This window comes from Scyliorhinus torazame, chromosome 15, assembly GCF_047496885.1.
Source record: "Scyliorhinus torazame isolate Kashiwa2021f chromosome 15, sScyTor2.1, whole genome shotgun sequence".
NCBI lineage: Eukaryota > Metazoa > Chordata > Chondrichthyes > Carcharhiniformes > Scyliorhinidae > Scyliorhinus > Scyliorhinus torazame.
Genome location: NC_092721.1, coordinates 132,440,118 through 132,459,418, shown reverse-complemented (window position 1 = coordinate 132,459,418; position 19,301 = coordinate 132,440,118). Strand labels below are relative to the sequence as shown.

General features: G+C 45.9%; 1 protein-coding gene across 1 annotated transcript in view; it reads left to right on the top strand.

Annotated features, from left to right (window-relative positions):
• Window positions 1–12,850, top strand: part of msantd4 (Myb/SANT-like DNA-binding domain containing 4 with coiled-coils) — a 36,865-nt gene extending 24,015 nt beyond the window's left edge. The window contains exon 3 of the mRNA XM_072476751.1: window positions 10,743–12,850. Within this exon, the coding sequence (XP_072332852.1) occupies window positions 10,743–11,342 (600 nt within the window). The 3' untranslated portion in view covers window positions 11,343–12,850. The remainder of the gene's footprint in view (window positions 1–10,742) is intronic.
• Window positions 12,851–19,301: the final 6,451 nt, after the last annotated feature.

Genomic DNA, 19,301 nt, shown 5'->3' with positions numbered 1-19,301 from the left:
GCCAATCAGACGGGCATCGCGCCGGCCCAAAGGTGCGGAATGCTCCGCATCTTTGCGGGCCGAGCCCCAACATTGAGGGGCTAGGCCGACGCCGGAGGGATTTCCGCCCCGCCAGCTGGCGGAAATGGCGTTTGTTGCCCCGCCGGCTGGCGCGGAAATGCGGCGCATGTGCGGGAGCGTCAGCAGCCGCTGACAGTTTCCCGGCGCATGCGCGGGAGCATCAGCGGCCGCTGAAAGTTTCCCGCGCATACGCAGTGGGGAGAGTCACTTCCGCCTCCGCCATGGTGGAGGCCGTAGCGGAGGTGGAAGGGAAAGAGTGCCCCCACGGCACAGGCCCGCCCGCGGATCGGTGGGCCCCGATCGCGGGCCAGGCCACCGTGGGGGCACCCCCCGGGGTCAGAGCGCCCCGCGCCCCCCCCCAGGACCCCGGAGCCCGCCCACGCCGCCTGGTCCCACCGGTAAATACCAGGTTTAATTTACGCCGGCGGGACAGGCAATTTCTGGGCGGGACTTCGGCCCATACGGGCCGGAGAATTGAGCGGGGGGTCCCGCCAACCGGCGCGGCCCGATTCCCGCCCCCGCCCAATCTCCGGTACCGGAGACTTCGGGGGGGGCGGGGGCGGGATTCACGGCGGCCAACGGCCATTCTCCGACCCGGCAGGGGGTCGGAGAATGACGCCCCTGATTTCCCTCCCTTTTTTCTTTGTTTGGACGAGAAAGAAAAAAAATCGTTACAGAAACAAGCGCCCTTCATTAACAATATCCAAAAGTTTCTGTGAACTCGCCCCTCTTTTCGTAAAACAGTCTGACAGTTGATAGCTCCTGTCGACCCATTTAATTTTTGTTATTTCCCCTCTGTCCAACATCTGCTTCAAACTTGCGATGTCTATCCGTAACCTCTTTTCATTTACACTTTTTGTAGAGTGCACATTTTCCCACAGGGATTTATTGTCAATGTGACAGTCAATAGGTATATTACCCAAATCCCCTGATCCCAAAATTTCTGTCAATATCAGACTTATATAAAAGGCCATATCCACCGCCTCTACAAGGCTTAACTTCTCAGCAACCAAAGTGCTTTTTACCACTCTCCTTATTTTCTTTGTTTCCCACACAAGCGGGCAACATTTACCATTGTCCCCCAAAAGGAAAATTATAAAACGTCCTGCTTGAAACCCCATCACATAAATTTGCGTCGGACGCATCACTATAAACTATGAGTTTCAAGTGCCTACGGTCACCTAAAACCGGGAACTTCAAAACACACTCCTGCATTTTTAGTTTGGCCAACGCTTTATTTGCTCTTATTATGTCTTCCACTTTGGGATCATTCATTTTTGTACTCAACTCTAAGACATCAAAACTCACGTCCGGTCTAGTCTGTCTACCTAACCAGTTCAGTTGCCCAATTAAACTTCGCAATTGCTCTTTTTCTATCTTTGAAACCATTGCGTCTTTTTGTGAAACTCGGCCACGACTAATTGCTATTGGGCTGATGCTTTCCAAATAAGATTGCTGACGTAACGTTGCCCCTAACTTAGTCTGTCCAATTTCCAGTCCAATATATTTAAATGCATCGGAAGCCTGACTTCCAACCCTGAATTCTTTCCTCAAACCAGAGATTACAATAGCTTCAAAATCACTAGTCCCACCCCACAAAAAATCATCAACACGCATCATAAAAATGCCAGAAAGGTTTCCTTTATAGTGCCAGTAAAACATTGCAGGATCTGCTTTCAACTGACAACAGCCTAACTTTAACAAAACTGACCTTACCGAAAAATACCAGACTCTAGAAGCATCATTTAATCCATATAAACATTTGTTTAACTTCCAGAGTACCCCTTCTGTGTTAGCTGCTTCTTTAGGAGGACGGAGAAAAATGTCTCTCTGGTGCTGATGCCCCTGCAAAAAGGCAGCTTTTATATCTATAGATTTACATTCCCATGCCCTTGTGGCTAATAGAGCCAAGAAGATCTTTAAAATAACCTTTCCTGCTGTAGGTGAATCTACCCTTAAATCCTGATCTTCCAAGTTTTCTTCAAATCCCCTTGCCACAAGCCTGGCCTTTGCCTTATAAGTTCCGTCCGGAAGAACCTTTTCCGTGCAAATCCATCTGTGGGTTAGAGCTCTTTGTCCCCTATCCGGTACTTCCGTGTATACCCCAAATTCACTCCAACTATGCAATTCTTGCTGTTTAGCTTCTTTGATAACTTTTTCATCTAATTTATTTGAAGCCACCAAAATCTCACGTGCATGTGGGCTTCTACTCCTATTAGTATTCGTAGTCTTACTCATGTTCCGAGATCTTGATAAACTACGTCCCCTCTCCCGCCTGGTATCTCGTTCTGTACTGCTACTGCTTGATCTTTCCCTTCTGCTGTGGGATGTCCTTTCAATAGTTCTCGACCTTTTCCTGCAGACCTGTTCACTATCCGATGTACTATCTGAACTGGCACTGCGTTTCTGTGCCCACCATTTTTGAACTTTGTTTTCCCAATCCATTGTCTTGACTCCTTCCCCTGAATGCTATACATTCAACCAATGTTTATAGTTTCCAGTGGCCTTCCCTGCTCTACTAATAACAGTTGCATCCTTCCATTGACTAGACCCTTCAGGCAAGTATGTCACTTTTGTACCAACTTTTGGCAGTTGCCCTTTCGGAAAAATGGCCTGTTCTAATTCATCAGAAGTGTTGTGTTCCTCCACAGAAACCCTGTCTATATCAGTTAATTGGTCCTCATAATTCTGTAACACATGCGAACCAGATGACTCTGGTTCCTCGTCATTCCCCCCCCCCTCTCTTCCTAGTCGCTGTTGGCCTTAAACAGTTCTTGGAACAGGCAGATGAATGGTCCCCACGCTTTGTGGAAGCCCTCACCCGACCCTCAGATGGTGTACTTGATCTTCTCCAGGTAGAGAAATTGCGCAGGTCTGCCAGCCAGTCTGAAGCTGTGGGTGGTGCTACCGATCACCAGCCGAACTGGATTCTCTGGTGTGCGATTAAGGAAGCAAAAGCCAAGGGGTCGGCCTCTTCCCATATGAAGATATGGCTGATCCGATACCCGGAAGACAGCCACTCTCGGGCACGGCTCCACCCTCACCCCCACAACCCTGGCCATTGCCTCGAAGAAGGCTGTCCAGAACCCGACAAGTCTGGGGCAGGCGCAGAATATCTGGTTGTGGTTGGCCTGGCCCTCCTGGCATCATTCACATTTGTCCTCCACCTCTGGGAAGAACCTGCTCATTCGGGTTCTAGTCAGGTGTGCTCTGTGCACCATTTTAAACTGCATGAGGCTTAGCCTCGCACAGGAGGAGGTGGAGTTGGCCCTGCTCAGTGCTTCGCTCCAGAGTCCCCAACCCACTTCTGCCCCTGATTCGTCCTCCTATTTCCATCTAGCTTCGTCCAGTGGTAGTCTTGCCCTGTCCAGCAACCGTCCGTATTTGTTTCCACAGTTCCCCCCTCCTTACTGTCCGTGTTCCTCTAGTAGTATGCCTCTCGGGATCCTGGGGTACTTTGCCGTCTCCTTGCGGAGAAAGTGTTTCATTTGGAGATGTCTGACTTCCTGTCCTGTTGGTAGGTCCAGGTCCTCTGTCTGCTCGTCCAAGGCCGTGAGTTTGTCCCCTATGTAAAGACCCTAACCGCTAGCCTCCCTCCGTCCTGTCTCCATTTTTTAAAGGTGGCGTCAAGCATGGCTGGCGGGGATTTGTGGTTACCGCAAATGGGGGCCATGGAGCGTATCTCGGTTAAACCAAAATGCTGCCTCATTTGGTTCCATGTCTTCAGTGTGGCTGCCACCACTGGGCTGGATGTGTACTTTGATGGAGGGGGATGGGAGCGCTGCTGTGGCGAGGGCTCGGAGGTGATTCCCTTTCATCCCCTCACCCTCTCGGCTGTGGCCGTCAATGGTAGTACTGTGGATTTGGTAAGGCTAGACCGCCCATGTTTTTCCTCCTTTGCGGTGTCGACTTAGTTCTTACCCCCACCCCACAGACAGTGTAATCATTTTGTCTACTTTGTGGAAATAGACCTTGGGAATGAAGATCGGTATGGATCTCAACAGGAAGAGAAACCTCAGCAGCACGTTCATCTTGATCGTCTGCACCATCCACGCCAGAGAAAGCGGGAGTGCATCCCATCTCTATAGGCCCTTTTTAACTTCCACCGCCAGACTGGTGAGATTCCTCGTGTGGTTCTGTGTGCAGCCATGGGCTATCTGGTTCCCCAGGTAGTGGAATGTGTTTAGAGCTGTTTTGAATGGTAGTCCCTCCAGCTCTGTCCCTACCCCGTTTGGGTTCACCGGGAATGCCTCACTCTTGCCCAGGTTGAGTTTGTAGCCTGAGAAGGCTCTGAACTCTCTCAGAAGCTGCATGATTGCTTTCAGGCCGTTCTGTGCTCTCAGCCTCCTCTTTGTATACACTTCCAGCTTTTTGCGTCTCGCAGAGCGATCGCCAGTAGTTCGATTGCCAGGGCATTAGAACCAAGCATTTAGGAATGAAATCAGGAAGCATTTTTTCACACAAATTAGTGGACATCTGAAATTCACTTTTTCTATAGGTCATGGATGCTGGGTTACTTAAAACTTTCAAAACTGAAGAAAATCTTTTATTGGGTGGAAGTATTAAGGAACATCGAGCATAGGAGGCAACGAAGGTTGGAGTATAGATCAATCATGATCTAATTAAATGGTGGAATGGGCTTGAGGGACAGAATGGCCTACTCCTGTCCCTATGTTCTTAAATAAAAGGCCACCAATGATGGGGCAGAGGAAAGGGGAAATGCACAAGAGAATGTACCTCGAGAAATAAGTTAAGGCAGAAGCACTGACCTGGTGTAGATTACAGAGATACTCGGGGCTTTTCACAGAACTTAATTTGAAGCCTACTTGTGACAATAAGCAATATTCATTTCATTTCAGAGATAAAATCAAGAATGGGTTTAATAGTGAGGTTGAGAATTTTCAATTTGGTAGCCTATATATGTGAGCATGAAACTAGCCTCTTGGGCAAGTAAGACTTGGTGTAGGCAGTTAAGTTTTGCATCAACAATTTAGATAACAATTACCAGTGTAAAACTTAACAGCTGCAGTTTCAGACCTACCTGTCCTTTACATTGCCTGTCTCTATCTGTAAATTAATTGTAAAGGAGAGCATTGTGGAGCTCCTCCCCAATATAGAGCACACAAAGGGGAGCATCTGCATTCTTCACTCTCCACATTCTCACTAATATTTTAATTTCCTTATTTATACTTACAAATGTAAATGTAATTTTCTTTAGTTCATGATTCAATGGAGTGAGTAAATTATTCACTTGCTACTGCATTCAATGTTGCACTGGAGTATTAGAAAGTGCTTTGCAGTTTCATACTGGAGCTCAAAAGCACCAAACATTTTAAAGCTGCTTGGCAGAAAGCATAATATTTGGAGTTGTTGGCTGGATGCAAGCCCTAGATGGTTAGAGTTGGAGAATGCATTACTTTATGATTCTCAGTTATTTTGTTCGAAAAGTCAGAAAGCACTGCTAACGTTGGGCAACTTTGCCTGCTGTCACTCGCTACTGACACACGGTTTCTTTGCTGCATTCCCATCTGGAATTACAATCTACCCTTAAGAAATTGATCTTTTCAGTAGTATTTTCTGTGTTGGAAATGCCTACGCTATTCTTTTCTATTGGTAACCTCTTTCAACATAATCATGACTCAAACTGGCATACTACAGTTTTGAATGTATAGGAATTATGGAATTGTTCATGATAACGAGTCAAACTCACCACTTAGCGAGCACACACGAGGACTTGCCATGTGTGCTGACTGTGTCTCCAAAGGAAAGTTGCTGTATGAAACATTATACGGAACATAAAGCAAAAACTTGTCAACTTTTTCTGAAGTAAATGTTTTATGAGAAAAAGGGACAATTTAGGTGACTACTTTCAAATGGCTGTTTACAGGATGTGAGACAAGTGAAACTTGAAACAATACCATTTTTAAAAGTTGGGTTTTTGCATTTTGTCATGCACTTCAATTGCTTTTCATTTGTTTATGCTTAGAAGTCAACGTTTATTTATTTGAAAAAAGCAGGTAGCAACTTGTGGAAGCACTGTAGCACAATTCAAGTTGGAGTAAACTTTAAATAAAAATTCCTCATTCAGATTATCTTACTCAAATTGCACTAAGCACTTTCTGCAGTTATATTTCCTAAAGAAGGAAGGAAGCAAATAAGATAAACATGTAACTTTATATCTTTTGTATATTTGTGATATAAAACAATACCATTGCTCGGTCACAGAAGGCAGAGGGTAGCAGTAGAAGGGTGCTTTTCTGAATGGAAGATTGTGACGAGTGGTGTTCCACAGGGATATGTGCTGGGTCTCTGTTGTTTATAGTATACATAAACGATTTGGAGGTAAATGTAGCTGGTCTGATTAGTAAGTTTGCGGATGTCACCAAGGTTGGTGGAGTGGCAGATAGTGTTGAGGATTGTCAGAGGGTACAGCAGGACATAGATAGGTTGGAGACTTGGGCAGAGAAATGGCAAATGGAGTTTAATCCAGACAAATGTGAGGTAATGCATTTTGGTAGGTCTAACATAGAGGGGAAATATACAGTAAATGGCAAAACTCTTAGGAATATAGAAAGTCAGAAAGATCTGGGCATACAGGTCCACAGATCTTTGAAAGTGGCAACACAAGTATAGGGCAGCATGGTAGTACAGTGATTAGCACAGTTGCTTCACAGCTCCAGGGTCCCACGGTCAATTCCCACTTGGGTCACTGTCTGCGTAGTCTGCATATTCTCCCCGTGTCTGCATGGGTTTCCTCCGGGTGCTCCGGTTTCCTCCCACAGTCCAAAGATATGTAGGTTAGGTGGATTGGCCATGCTAAATTGCCCTTAGGTTAGGTGGGGTTCCTGGTTTACGGGGATAGGATGGAGGTGTGGACTTAAGTGGAGTGCTCTTTCCAAGAGCCATGCAGACTCGACGGGCCGAATGGCCTCCTTCTGCACTGTAAATTCTATGATTCTATGAAGTAGACAAGTAGTCAAGAAAGCATATGGAAAGCTTGCCTTCATTGGACGGGGCATTGAATATATATATTGGCAAGTCATGCTACAGTTGTATAGAATCTTGGTACAAAGAACAAAGAACAAAGAAATGGACAGCACAGGAACAGGCCCTTCGGCCCTCCAAGCCCGTGCCGACCATGCTGCCCGACTAAACTACAATCTTCTACACTTCCTGGGTCCGTATCCTTCTATTCCCATCCTATTCATATATTTGTCAAGATGCCCCTTAAATGTCCCTATCGTCCCTGCTTCCACTACCTCCTCCGGTAGCGAGTTCCAGGCACCCACTACCCTCTGCGTAAAAAACTTGCCTCGTACATCTACTCTAAACCTTGCCCCTCTCACCTTAAACCTATGCCCCCTAGTAATTGACCCCTCTACCCTGGGGAAAAGCCTCTGACTATCCACTCTGTCTATGCCCCTCATAATTTTGTATACCTCTATCAGGTCTCCCCTCAACCTCCTTCGTTCCAGTGAGAACAAACCGAGTTTATTCAACCGCTCCTCATAGCTAATGCCCTCCATACCAAGGCAACATTCTGGTAAATCTCTTCTGCACCCTCTCTAAAGCCTCCACATCCTTCTGGTAGTGTGGTGACCAGAATTGAACACTATACTCCAAGTGTGGCCTAACTAAGGTTCTATACAGCTGCAACATGACTTGCCAATTCTTATACTCAATGCCCCGGCCAATGAAGGCAAGCATGCCGTATGCCTTCTTGACTACCTTCTCCACCTGTGTTGCCCCTTTCAATGACCTGTGGACCTGTACTCCTAGATCTCTTTGACTTTCAATACTCTTGAGGGTTCTACCATTCACTGTATATTCCCTACCTGCATTAGCCCTTCCAAAATGCATTACCTCACATTTGTCCGGATTAAACTCCATCTGCCATCTCTCCGCCCAAGTCTCCAGACAATCTAAATCCTGCTGTATCCTCAGACAGTCCTCATCGCTATCCGCAATTCCACCAACCTTTGTGTCGTCTGCAAACTTACTAATCAGACCAGTTACATTTTCCTCCAAATCATTTATATATACTACAAAGAGCAAAGGTCCCAGCACTGATCCCTGTGGAACACCACTGGTCACAGCCCTCCAATTAGAAAAGCATCCCTCCATTGCTACTCTCTGCCTTCTATGGCCTAGCCAGTTCTGTATCCACCTTGCCAGCTCAACCCTGATCCCGTGTGACTTCACCTTTTGTAATAGTCTACCATGAGGGACCATGTCAAAGGCCTTACTGAAGTCCATATAGACAACATCTACTGCCCTACCTGCATCAATCATCTTAGTGACCTCCTCGAAAAACTCTTATCAAGTTAGTGAGACACGACCTCCCCTTCACAAAACCGTGCTGCCTCTCACTAATACGTCCATTTGCTTCCAAATGGGAGTAGATCCTGTCTCGAAGAATTCTCTCCAGTAATTTCCCTACCACTGAAGTAAGGCTCACCGGCCTGTAGTTCCCGGGATTATCCTTGCTACCCTTCTTAAACAGAGGAACGACATTGGCTATTCTCCAGTCCTCCGGGACATCCCCTGAAGACAGCGAGGATCCAAAGATTTCTGTCAAGGCCTCAGCAATTTCCTCTCCAGCCTCCTTCAGTATTCTGGGGTAGATCCCATCAGGCCCTGGGGACTTATCTACCTTAATATTTTTTAAGACACCCAACACCTCGTCTTTTTGGATCACAATGTGACCCAGGCTATCTACACCCCCTTCTCCAGACTCAACATCTACCAATTCCTTCTCTTTGGTGAATACTGAGGCAAAGTATTCATTTAGTACCTCGCCCATTTCCTCTGGCTCCACACATAGATTCCCTTGCCTATCCTTCAGTGGGCCAACCCTTTCCCTGGCTACCCTCTTGCTTTTTATGTACGTGTAAAAAGCCTTGGGATTTTCCTTAACCCTATTTGCCAATGACTTTTCGTGACCCCTTCTAGCCCTCCTGACTCCTTGCTTAAGTTCCTTCCTACTTTCCTTATATTCCACGCAGGCTTCGTCTGTTCCTTGCCTTTTAGCCCTGACAAATGCCTCCTTTTTCTTTTTGACGAGGCCTACAATATCACTCGTCATCCAAGGTTCCCGAAAATTGCCGTATTTATCTTTCTTCCTCACAGGAACATGCCGGTCCTGTATTCCTTTCAACTGCCACTTGAAAGCTTCCCACATGTCAGATGTTGATTTGCCCTCAAACATCCGCCCCCAATCTATGTTCTTCAGTTCCCGCCTAATATTGTTATAATTAGCCTTCCCCCAATTTAGCACATTCATCCTCGGACCACTCTTATCCTTGTCCACCATTACTTTAAAACTTACTGAATTGTGGTCACTGTTACTGAAATGCTCCCCTACTGAAACATCTACCACCTGGCTGGGCTCATTCCCCAATACCAGGTCCAGTACCGCCCCTTCCCTAGTTGGACTGTCTACATATTGTTTTAAGAAGCCCTCCTGGATGCTCCTTACAAACTCCACCCCGTCTAAGCCCCTGCCACTAAGTGAGTCCCAGTCAATATTGGGGAAGTTGAAGTCTCCCATCACCACAACCCTGTTGTTTTTACTCTTTTCCAAAATCTGTCTACCTATCTGCTCCTCTATCTCCCGCTGGCTGTTGGGAGGCCTGTAGTATACCCCCAACATTGTGACTGCACCCTTCTTATTCCTGATCTCTACCCATATAGCCTCACTGCCCTCTGAGGTGTCCTCTCGCAGTACAGCTGTGATATTCTCCCGAACAAGTAGCGCAACTCCACCTCCCCTTTTACATCCCCCTCTATCCCGCCTGAAACATCTAAATCCTGGAATCCTGGTACGGTCGCACTTGGAATATTGCGCACACTTCTGGTTGCCACACTACCAGAATGATGTGGAGGCTTTGGAGAGGGTGCAGAGGAGGTTTACCAGAACGTTGCCTGGTCTGGAGGGTGTTAGCTAAGCAGAGAGGCTGAATAAAGTTGGACGGTTTTCATTGGAACGATGGAGGTTGAGGGTCGATCTGATAGAGGTCCACAAGATTATGAGGGGCATGGATAGAGTGGATGGGCAGACACTCTTTCCCAGGGTGGAGGGGTAAGTCACTAGAGGGTATAGGTTTAATGTCCGTGGGGCAAAGTTTAGAGGAGATGTGCGAGGCAGGTTTTTTACACAGAGGGTGGTGAGTGCCTGGAACGCGCTGCCAGGGATTGTGGAAGCGGATACATTAACGCCGTTCAAAAGGCATCTCGACAAATACATAGATAGAATGGGTATAGAGGGATATGGCACTAGGAAGTGCTGAGAGTTTTGGACAAGGGTGATATCATGACCGGTACAGACTTGGGGCCAAAGGGCCAGTTCCTGTGCTGAATTGTTCTTTGTTCTTTGTGATGGACTGTAACGAACTGCTTTCCCATATTCTATGCAGCAATTTATTTTGGAACCAAATGTTTATAAATTTACTTGCAGTGAGAAAAGAAACTAATTATTTAAGGAATTGATCAAAAAACCATTGCTAACTTTGGGAAAATTCCGATACAAATTCCTTTCCAATTTCTTTTTGCTGTAAAATGCACATTTCTCACATTTTCTCAACCCACTGTTGGAAGCGTGCATGTCTGACTCACTGTCTGCAAATTTCAGGGAATTTGTTAGGGTATATCTATAAATAAATATGTATATTTTTCTTCAACAGATTAGAAATGTGACAGAAGAACCCGGTGTACACGCAAGCCCCCTTTCTACTATTCGAACCCTTGAGGAGGTTGACAGCTTTTTGGAGGCAGAGGAATGTTCTTCAAGCTCTGATCAACCGGCAGTGGAGAATTGCAATTCGCACGCATTCCTCTTTATAGAGAAACAGCGATTAGAGTTGGAGAAACAACGTGTGGCCCTAGAATCTGAAAGACTACAGGTGGAGAAAGAGCGCCTCCAAATTGAAAAAGAAAAGTTGCGTTACCTGGATATTGAAAATGAACGGCTGCAGCTGGAAAAGGAACGCTTGCAGCTGGAGAAAGAACGTTTGCACATCAAGAGAGAGAAGTTGAAGCTACTGACCATGCAAGCCCAAAAGTTACCACAAGAGAAGGAATGTAACTTGCTGGCTGAAAAAACACATTTGAAACCGGTGGACATTGAAGCAGAAAAGTTGAAATTAGAACGAGAACGTTTACAGTTAAAGAAAGAAAGACTACAATTTTTGAATATTGAGTCTGAAAAGCTGCAGATTGAGAAAGAACGACTGAAACTTGAATGGGAACGCTTGCAGTTGCAAAAAGATTGCCAAAAACAATGATTCCATTTAATTAATAGCATATTATTTTTAAAACTTAAACTAATCTAAACTGTGTTTCCCTTACTTTCAAAGTTTATCACAATATGTTGTATAAAACTTATTATAAATGACTTTCCCACAATCTATAAATACAACTTATATTTTTATCTGTGCATCACAGCAGATTTTCACAGATTTAATTGCAAATTTTACCTCTAATTTTGTCGGCACTTCCAGACTTATAACATGAGATTTTACCTTTAAAATTCAAACTATTTAAAATAAAGCTACTGCACAAGATAGAAAATGTTAATTTAGACGTGCATTTTGATTGTATTAGGTTAGATTGTACCGTTAGAAGAATTAGTGTTAAGAGGAAGAACGTTTTCAGCTAGAGAAACATCTTTTAAAAGAAGGTGTTGGGATAAAAAGACTCAATGTTCTGACATTAGCAACTCTGTTAAAAGGAATCGCAGGCAAGTTATTTTTACACTGATCATTTGTACGTTGTGCAATAATCTTTTGACAGTAACCTTCAGGCCAATATATATTATAGCCCTCAAATCATACTTGTTTTTGTCATTGGTGCATCTAGAATTTGAGTTAATGCCTGAATCTGTTCATCTAGGCATTGTTGGCTACATGACTCCACGCCACCTGCGATGCTCGACACTGTTAACATGTAAAAGACTTATATTGTAGCCTCGACTTGCTATTTTCAGGCAGCTTTCAAACTGCAAGTGTTTTTCATTTAACCACGTTGTCACGCTAACTTTAGTGAGATTATCCAGTCAATGACTATTTCTGCTGTTTTATCAGGCTTTCTAACCCAATTTCACTGAGAAAGCGCAGCTGCGTTTTGAGAGATTTCTATCTCATCTGTACTGATTAGATTCAAACCCAGGCCCCAGAAATGAAAAGGGATTGTAATACTCCACTGTGTTAGCTGGCTCCTGTCGCTAGGGTACAACAGCAGCAATGAAAGAAACACAGAAAATACATTTTTGTTATCAATCCAGTCATATGAGATTAGAAAATTTTATTTTGAATGTCTGATGTTGCAAAATCCAATCCTTCCACGCCTTAATTGTTTTTAGCATTGTTTTTAAACTGTGACTGACAAGTAATTCTAAGTTGTTTATTTAAAAATTCTGCGAGAAACAGGGAGTTAATTTGGTGAGTAGTTGAACCATGCAGGCCACTAAAGCCCCACTGAGCTGATTTCAGATGGGAAACAGTAAGGACACTAAGGGCGCTCTTCTCCAACCCCGCCCCCCACGCCGGGTGGGGGAATTGCCGGGGCGGCGCGCGAATCGCGCCACGCCGCCCCGACCCCCGCACACGATTCTCCCACCCTCCGGAAACCAGCGTCGCGCGATTCGCTCTGGGCCGCTTGGAGAACCGGCGAGCGGCGATTCTCCGGCCGGATGGGCCGAGCGGCCGCTATGGCACGAAAGGTTCCCGCCGGCGCCATCCACCCCTGGTCGCTGCCGGTGGGAACTCTGCGGGAACGCTGGGGGGCGGCCTGTGTGGGGGGGGGGGGGGGAGGAGGGCTCCTTCACCAGGGTGGCCTCCGACGGGGTCTGGCCTGCGATTGGGGCCCACCGATCGGCGGGCCAGCCTCTCCCCCCCCCCCCCCCCCCCCACCCGGGGCCTACCTCCTTCCGCGAGCAGCCCCCAACCACCAGCTCCATGTTGGTGAGGGGCCGGCGTGCATAAGATGTTCCCCGCGCATGTGCAGGATGGCGTGGCCCAACTGCGCATGCGCAGGATTGGGCTGCCCCAACTGCACATGCGTGGGTTGGCGCGGCGGTAAGGACGCTGGAGCAGCGTGAACCGCTCCAGCACCGTGCTGGCCCCCTGTGGGGGCCAGAATAGGTTGTGTCCGGGCCCTGTTTGTGCCGTCGTGAAACGTGATGACGTTCACTCCGGCGCGAACACTTGGCCTCAATATCGGAGAATCGCCCCCTACATGTGGCTTCAGTGCCTGGGGGTTAGGCAGAGAAGACATGGCCAGGGTTCGTGCTCTGATTACTTTCCAGTCACTTCCACTGGAAAGGAAAGCATGTTGTATTTTATGTGACTGCCATGCCACAATTAATACACAACCTCTACCTCTAATTTTGACCTTTACTTTTGTTTACATAGATGTTTTAGCTGAAAGGAATATATATCTAGATATTAGTTTATGGTATTGGAATGATCCCATTTCAGTAACTAAGTGCTGGATAATTGTTAGTTTGCTGTAAGTTTTAATACAGTACATTTGCACAACATCAAGACAGACGGTTGGGTAAAAAATCTGTGCATATTATTTGAAAAATTGCACTGTGCTTTTGGTAAATTGAGGGCCGGGTTTTAACAGGTTCCTTCTATTATAATCCAATTTGGATCTGCTGTATTATTCAGCTTTTTAAATCAAATGCTAAAAGTTTTCTTGATTTGAGTTTTCAAGTACTAAGCAAATAGTTCCTATTTCATTGGTTTTCCTCCAACCATTTAGATAGGTTTTCTGGTTGGGAGGTGTGCTTTCGTAGACTGGTGAAGATAATGAGCGAGATTCTCTGGCCTCCTCGTGACATGCTTCTCAGCGGCGGGAGTCAGCCCGCTGTTGGTTGGTGATGGGATCTTCTGGTCCCACCATTGTCAATGGGATTCCCCATGAAATCCACCCTCTGCTGCCAGGAAACTAGTGAGGGGGTTGGGTGGCAGTGGTTGCCGTCTGTTGGACTGTAAAATCCCGCTGGTATAAACAGCCGGAAGATCTCGCCCACTGTCTGCACCATAGATATATTTCCAGATGCTTGAAATTTTATGAACTTGGTTTTGATACACTGTCATAAACATTTTTCATCCAGTGACAACTGTCAATTGAATATTTTAGAAAAGATAACCAGATTACAAGACATCAATGTTGTGCATGTATTGTTTTAGGAATGCTGTGAATTAAAATAAGTTTCACGGTGCAAAGCATTTCTACTTTCTGATCCAAATGAATAATTTAGAAAGATCTCAGAGTAACGAGTAATGTTTTTCTCTATTCAGATTGATTAGTATAGTATTCAAAAATATTTAGGGAGGACTAAGATCAAACTAGTTTTTTGAAACGGCAAATACATACTAATACTTTACATAGATTTTTCAGAGAAACTGTTTAAAAGCCAGCTTTATCGCGTACCTATCAGGTACATTTTCAGTAAGCGGACCTATATAAACCAGTGTGGCTTTAGGTTCAAACCCTGTGCAGAGTTAGCTGGTTTCAACTGTGACAGCAGTTGGGACACCAAGCGAACTCCAGTGAAGTATTGGCTGCAGCCACTGCCTGTGGGCTTCAATGTGATTTCAAAAAATTGTGGGGGGGGGGAATTTTAACCAACTTTCTGAATGTAGATCTCCACCAAATGACCCCAGGAAGAGCGCAAACAATGGCCTGTGGGTCATGTGATCCCGGCCAATCTGGCTCTTGAAACCGAGGCAGTGCAGTTTGACCTGTTTCGTTCCTGTGGGTCTGTAGGTTTGGAAAGGACAGCTCATTAGCACTGCTGCCTTATTGGTGAACAAATACAAAACATATCCAAGATAAATTAGTATCAACACCTTGAGCTATGTTCAGATTCATACAGCCATGTAAAAAACTTTAGACTTGCCTTCAAAGCTTCATGGTAAAACCCATGTGACATGTAAACACACAGAGCTTGGACACCAGTTGCCTAGTGGACACAAATCACTGTCTTGGAGCACATTGAGCAATACGGACAAAAATAACTCTGCTGTTAAATAACCTGTATTGGTTAACAGCTGGGCCACTATCTTGGTTTTTTCATTCCTGTGCTTTTGACAGGAAAATGGCCATGGTTCTGTTCCTGATTGTTATCTGTATCCCCCTGATGAGAAATGTGTATCTTCACTTTCCGTGGGCTGAACTGTAGTGCATTCAAGGTTGGAATAGCTTGCAATTACTCAATATCTATATTTTAAAAATAGTGTTATTTAGGCTGAAATATGAACAATGTGCACTGAGAGAAGTACTGGAGGACTCCCACTGTCGTGAGAAACATCCCAGTAACAATCGGGAGGAATGAAAAGTAACCTACTAAAAATTATAGTACACATTTAAAATCAGGGTCTGCATTCATTGGCCAGAGGAACATCAATGTGTGGCTTCAACAACACTGGTCCTGTTAATATTTTTTGACACTTGTACTGTTACCTTCTATTGGTTTATTCAGAATAGCTTTTAAGATCCTCATAACTATTCAATCTTTTAATTACTTCTGGGTCATGTTTTCCTTGATAATACTGTTATCTTACAGTTATACATTTATGTAAAGGCAAAAGCTCCTTGAGGCTAGCTTACCAAAAATAAAGTTGGCATTTTCCAAAAAACATCCTCTGAAAAATGTGTTTTATTTTGTATCGAGTATGTGAGAAGACATAGGCTGGAATATTAATCCTGAATATTGGTAATATACTTACTAAAAAGGTTTTAGCGTAATAAAAATACCTCAGTTGAGTCATTCCTCATGGTATGAACCTGTTTTCTGTTTCCGTAGAGACACTTACAGAATTAATATTAAACTAACTAGGAATAGTTTTAAAATATGAATTATATATTAAACCCCATCAGAAAGTTTAAAGATTCCCCCAGATTGGGGAATTTACACAAAACATATCAGTTAGAAAAGAATAACAGGATCTGAATTCAATTTTCCACTGCTTTGAAGGGTTAGTGCTGAAAATGCAAGATCACCCCTGTCTAAATCCATTAGAAATGAGTCTGAAAAGAGAGATGTATCAAAGCAGCAAACAGTTCTATCCCAGAATATATTCCAAAGCATAACTGTTACTGCTTATTCCCAATGAATGACTATTGCATGGTAAAAAAAAATACTTAATAAGGACCAAACCTTTATTGCATTCTTCAACATAAATCATTTTGGCTATGGGATTATGCATTTTCTATAAAATGGCAGGATTCAGCTGAAATCTTGGGAGTGGGACTTGAAACCACAGTTTCTGACTCAGAAGTGAGAGTTCAAGCAAATGATCCATGGCTGACACGCAATAATGTGATGGTAAAGAAGATAATTGCTTTGTAGTACAGAACTTGAGTATTGCTGTCAAAGTCTTTCATTCATCAGCCAGATGCAGTGTAAGATTTTGATAATTCTACAAATTTTTATGGTTTGTTGTTGGTCTGTAAGATCTATGGTTTTATTCTTTCACCACATTTTAAATTAAATGGTTCCATTTGGATTTCTGTTAGTGAGACAATGGGTAGTAAAGGCAGTTGGGGTATTTTGCAGCTGTTGTTTGTGAGAAAATACATTTAATTATTTTATAACTAAGTTACAACAGAGTCGGTATTCAGCATTTGTGTTTGAAGAAATGGCTGATAAGTAGTTTGTTCTTAGAATGACACTGGGTGGAATTTTCCCAACCTGCCCTTGCCGGGTTTGGTGGTGGATGGAGCAGCGAATCTGGCAGGAGCTAAAAAGGTGGAAACCCACTGGCATAAAATGGCATTGCGATTCTCCCAATGGCAGGTTAATGACGGTCGGTCATCCAGCTAGCAGATGGTGCGAACAGCATTTGCATCTCATGAATGCTCATTAAAACAGCTACCCATCAGAATCTGGTCATGCCTTCCAATCTTGCGTCATGCCAGCGGGAAATCATGTCAGCGTCAAACCTGATTGCTAATAAGCGTCCTGGTGCTTGGTTCTGTACTGTGCCTGGAGTTGGGGAGTACAGGGGTCTCCTTCCTCCCTGGTGCCACAAACCCCTGTCTATCTGGATACCAGTGTTCTCCGGGACTCATGAAGCCACCATGACAAAGGCCCAAAGTTCTACCGGGTGGGCTGACAAATACAAGGAGGGCAATGTGGAAGGAGGGTTAGGGTGAGGGTTCACAATGGAGGTGGATGAAGAATACGAACAATGGGTGGCAGAGGGAAGACCGAGGGAAGGGAAGCTAGACTCCAGCAAACCTGCATGAAAAGATCACAAACAAGGGAGTCATAGATCATAGAACATAGAATGTACAGTGCAGGAGGAGGCTATTCTGCCCATTGAGTCTGCACCGGCCCTTACAAAGGGCACCCTACTCAAGCCCACGGATCAAACCTAGCCCCGTAACCCAGTAAGCCCCACTTAACCTTTCTTTTGGACACTAAGGGCAATTTAGATTGGACAATCCACCTAACTCGCACATCTTTGGGCTGTGGGAGGAAACCGGAGCACCCGGAGGAAACCTACACAGATACGGTGAGAACGTGCAGACTCCGCACAGACAGTGACCCAGCCGGGAATCGAACCTGGGACCCTGGAGCTGTGAAGCAACTGCTACCATGCTGCCCAACGGGATAGCACATTATTTACTGGAAAAGGATAGATGAAGATTTCAGAGACGATGGGTCGAGGTTGAAGTGGGGAATGGGCGCCTTGCAGGTGAAGGGCTCATGTGGAAGGTGTTTGAATCGAGGAACAAACTTCTTGAGGCTTTCAGCCTTTTCCCTCTGTGTTGCTGATATCCTGCACGGCCTGGTGATGTCAGGTGGGTTAGAGAGGGATTCGAGTGTTCTGGACTGGTATTTAGATATGGGGTCAGGACATTCGAACCTTCAGCTGAGGGCGGGCTGGTGGACGAACCAGCTGCCAGCCCGTCAGGAAATTAGAGGGAGGAAACTCACTTGTACATAAATTTAATGATGTTCCATGCACAGAATTTGGCACAGGAACTTACCATTCTGGTCGACACGACTGGGACTGCCGGAGCCACTAGCCACAGCACTTATGGCGCGATTCTTAGGCCTCAAGCAAAAACGAGAACTGCGCCAGGCGCCAAACAGTTTGCGATGTAACCTGCCTGCTCCCATAGGCGAAATCAGGATCTCGTCGTCGTGAGGCGAGAAACCAATTATCACCACTTAAGCTCCATTTCCATACAATTAACGGGAGCAACCCCATATCCAATAGACTCCCGTTATTCATCGCCCTCCCCAGAAAGTGGTCACGCTGGTGCCGATTAGTACTCCCTTTGAAAACTGTGAAGCTAGCAGAAGGGCTTCCACGGGGAGCCGAAGAGGTGAATAGCCATCTTGGCTCACAGGCAAAGAGTCCAGGGGCACTAGGCTTGCCACCCCTGTGCTCGGCGGGGGATGGGGGACCGTCAGCTGAGGGGGGGGGGCACCCTCCAGAGGGATGGACTGCCATGGGATGGGGAGACTTTTTTTGGGGGGGGGGCAACCGCGTGCAGCACCAACATGCCAACCCCTGTATCGTGTGTGCCCATTCTGGGAGTAATCCTAGTCCCTGCCCGTCAGCCCCACTGATCGTCCATCGACTGCCGAGGCCTCTGGGAATTGGCAATCGTGGTTAAGTGAGCACTTCACACAACCCAAGTGGATTCCTGTGGGTGGGCGGGTTATGTAGCATGTGGGAGTCATTGTATAGCATCCCAATCACACTTTGATGCCTGGACACTGTGCCTGAACACTGTGGGAGGCAGCACCGCACACGCAGCAGCCAACATCCAAACACCCAGGGGATGGGACACAGTCCGGGGATATGACCACGGCCGGAGGGTGGGTGAGCGCAACAGGTAGGGGGAGATGCCTGGAGAGATGGGCCAAGAATTCGGAGCCAAGAATTACATAGCGGAAGAAAGTGACAGAGGAGTCATACTGGTTGTGTCACAGTTATCATACAATTCCCCACTCCCAATGGTACTGCCCCACTCTTCCGACCACCACCTCACCCCCACCTCCACCCTCTTCCCCCCTCCCCCGGTTTTCTCAGTGATCTCAACGTGCTGAACCTCCCTTGCTCTACCGCCATGTCTCGGTGTCTCCCCAGGATGCACATCTGAGGTGAGGCAGCCAGCTGCTTACCATGCCCCGTGATCTTCGATGCCCCTGGCGGGCATCCATTGGGGACCCTTGCTGGAGGCCCCCAGCGCACTTGTCGACAGCACATGCA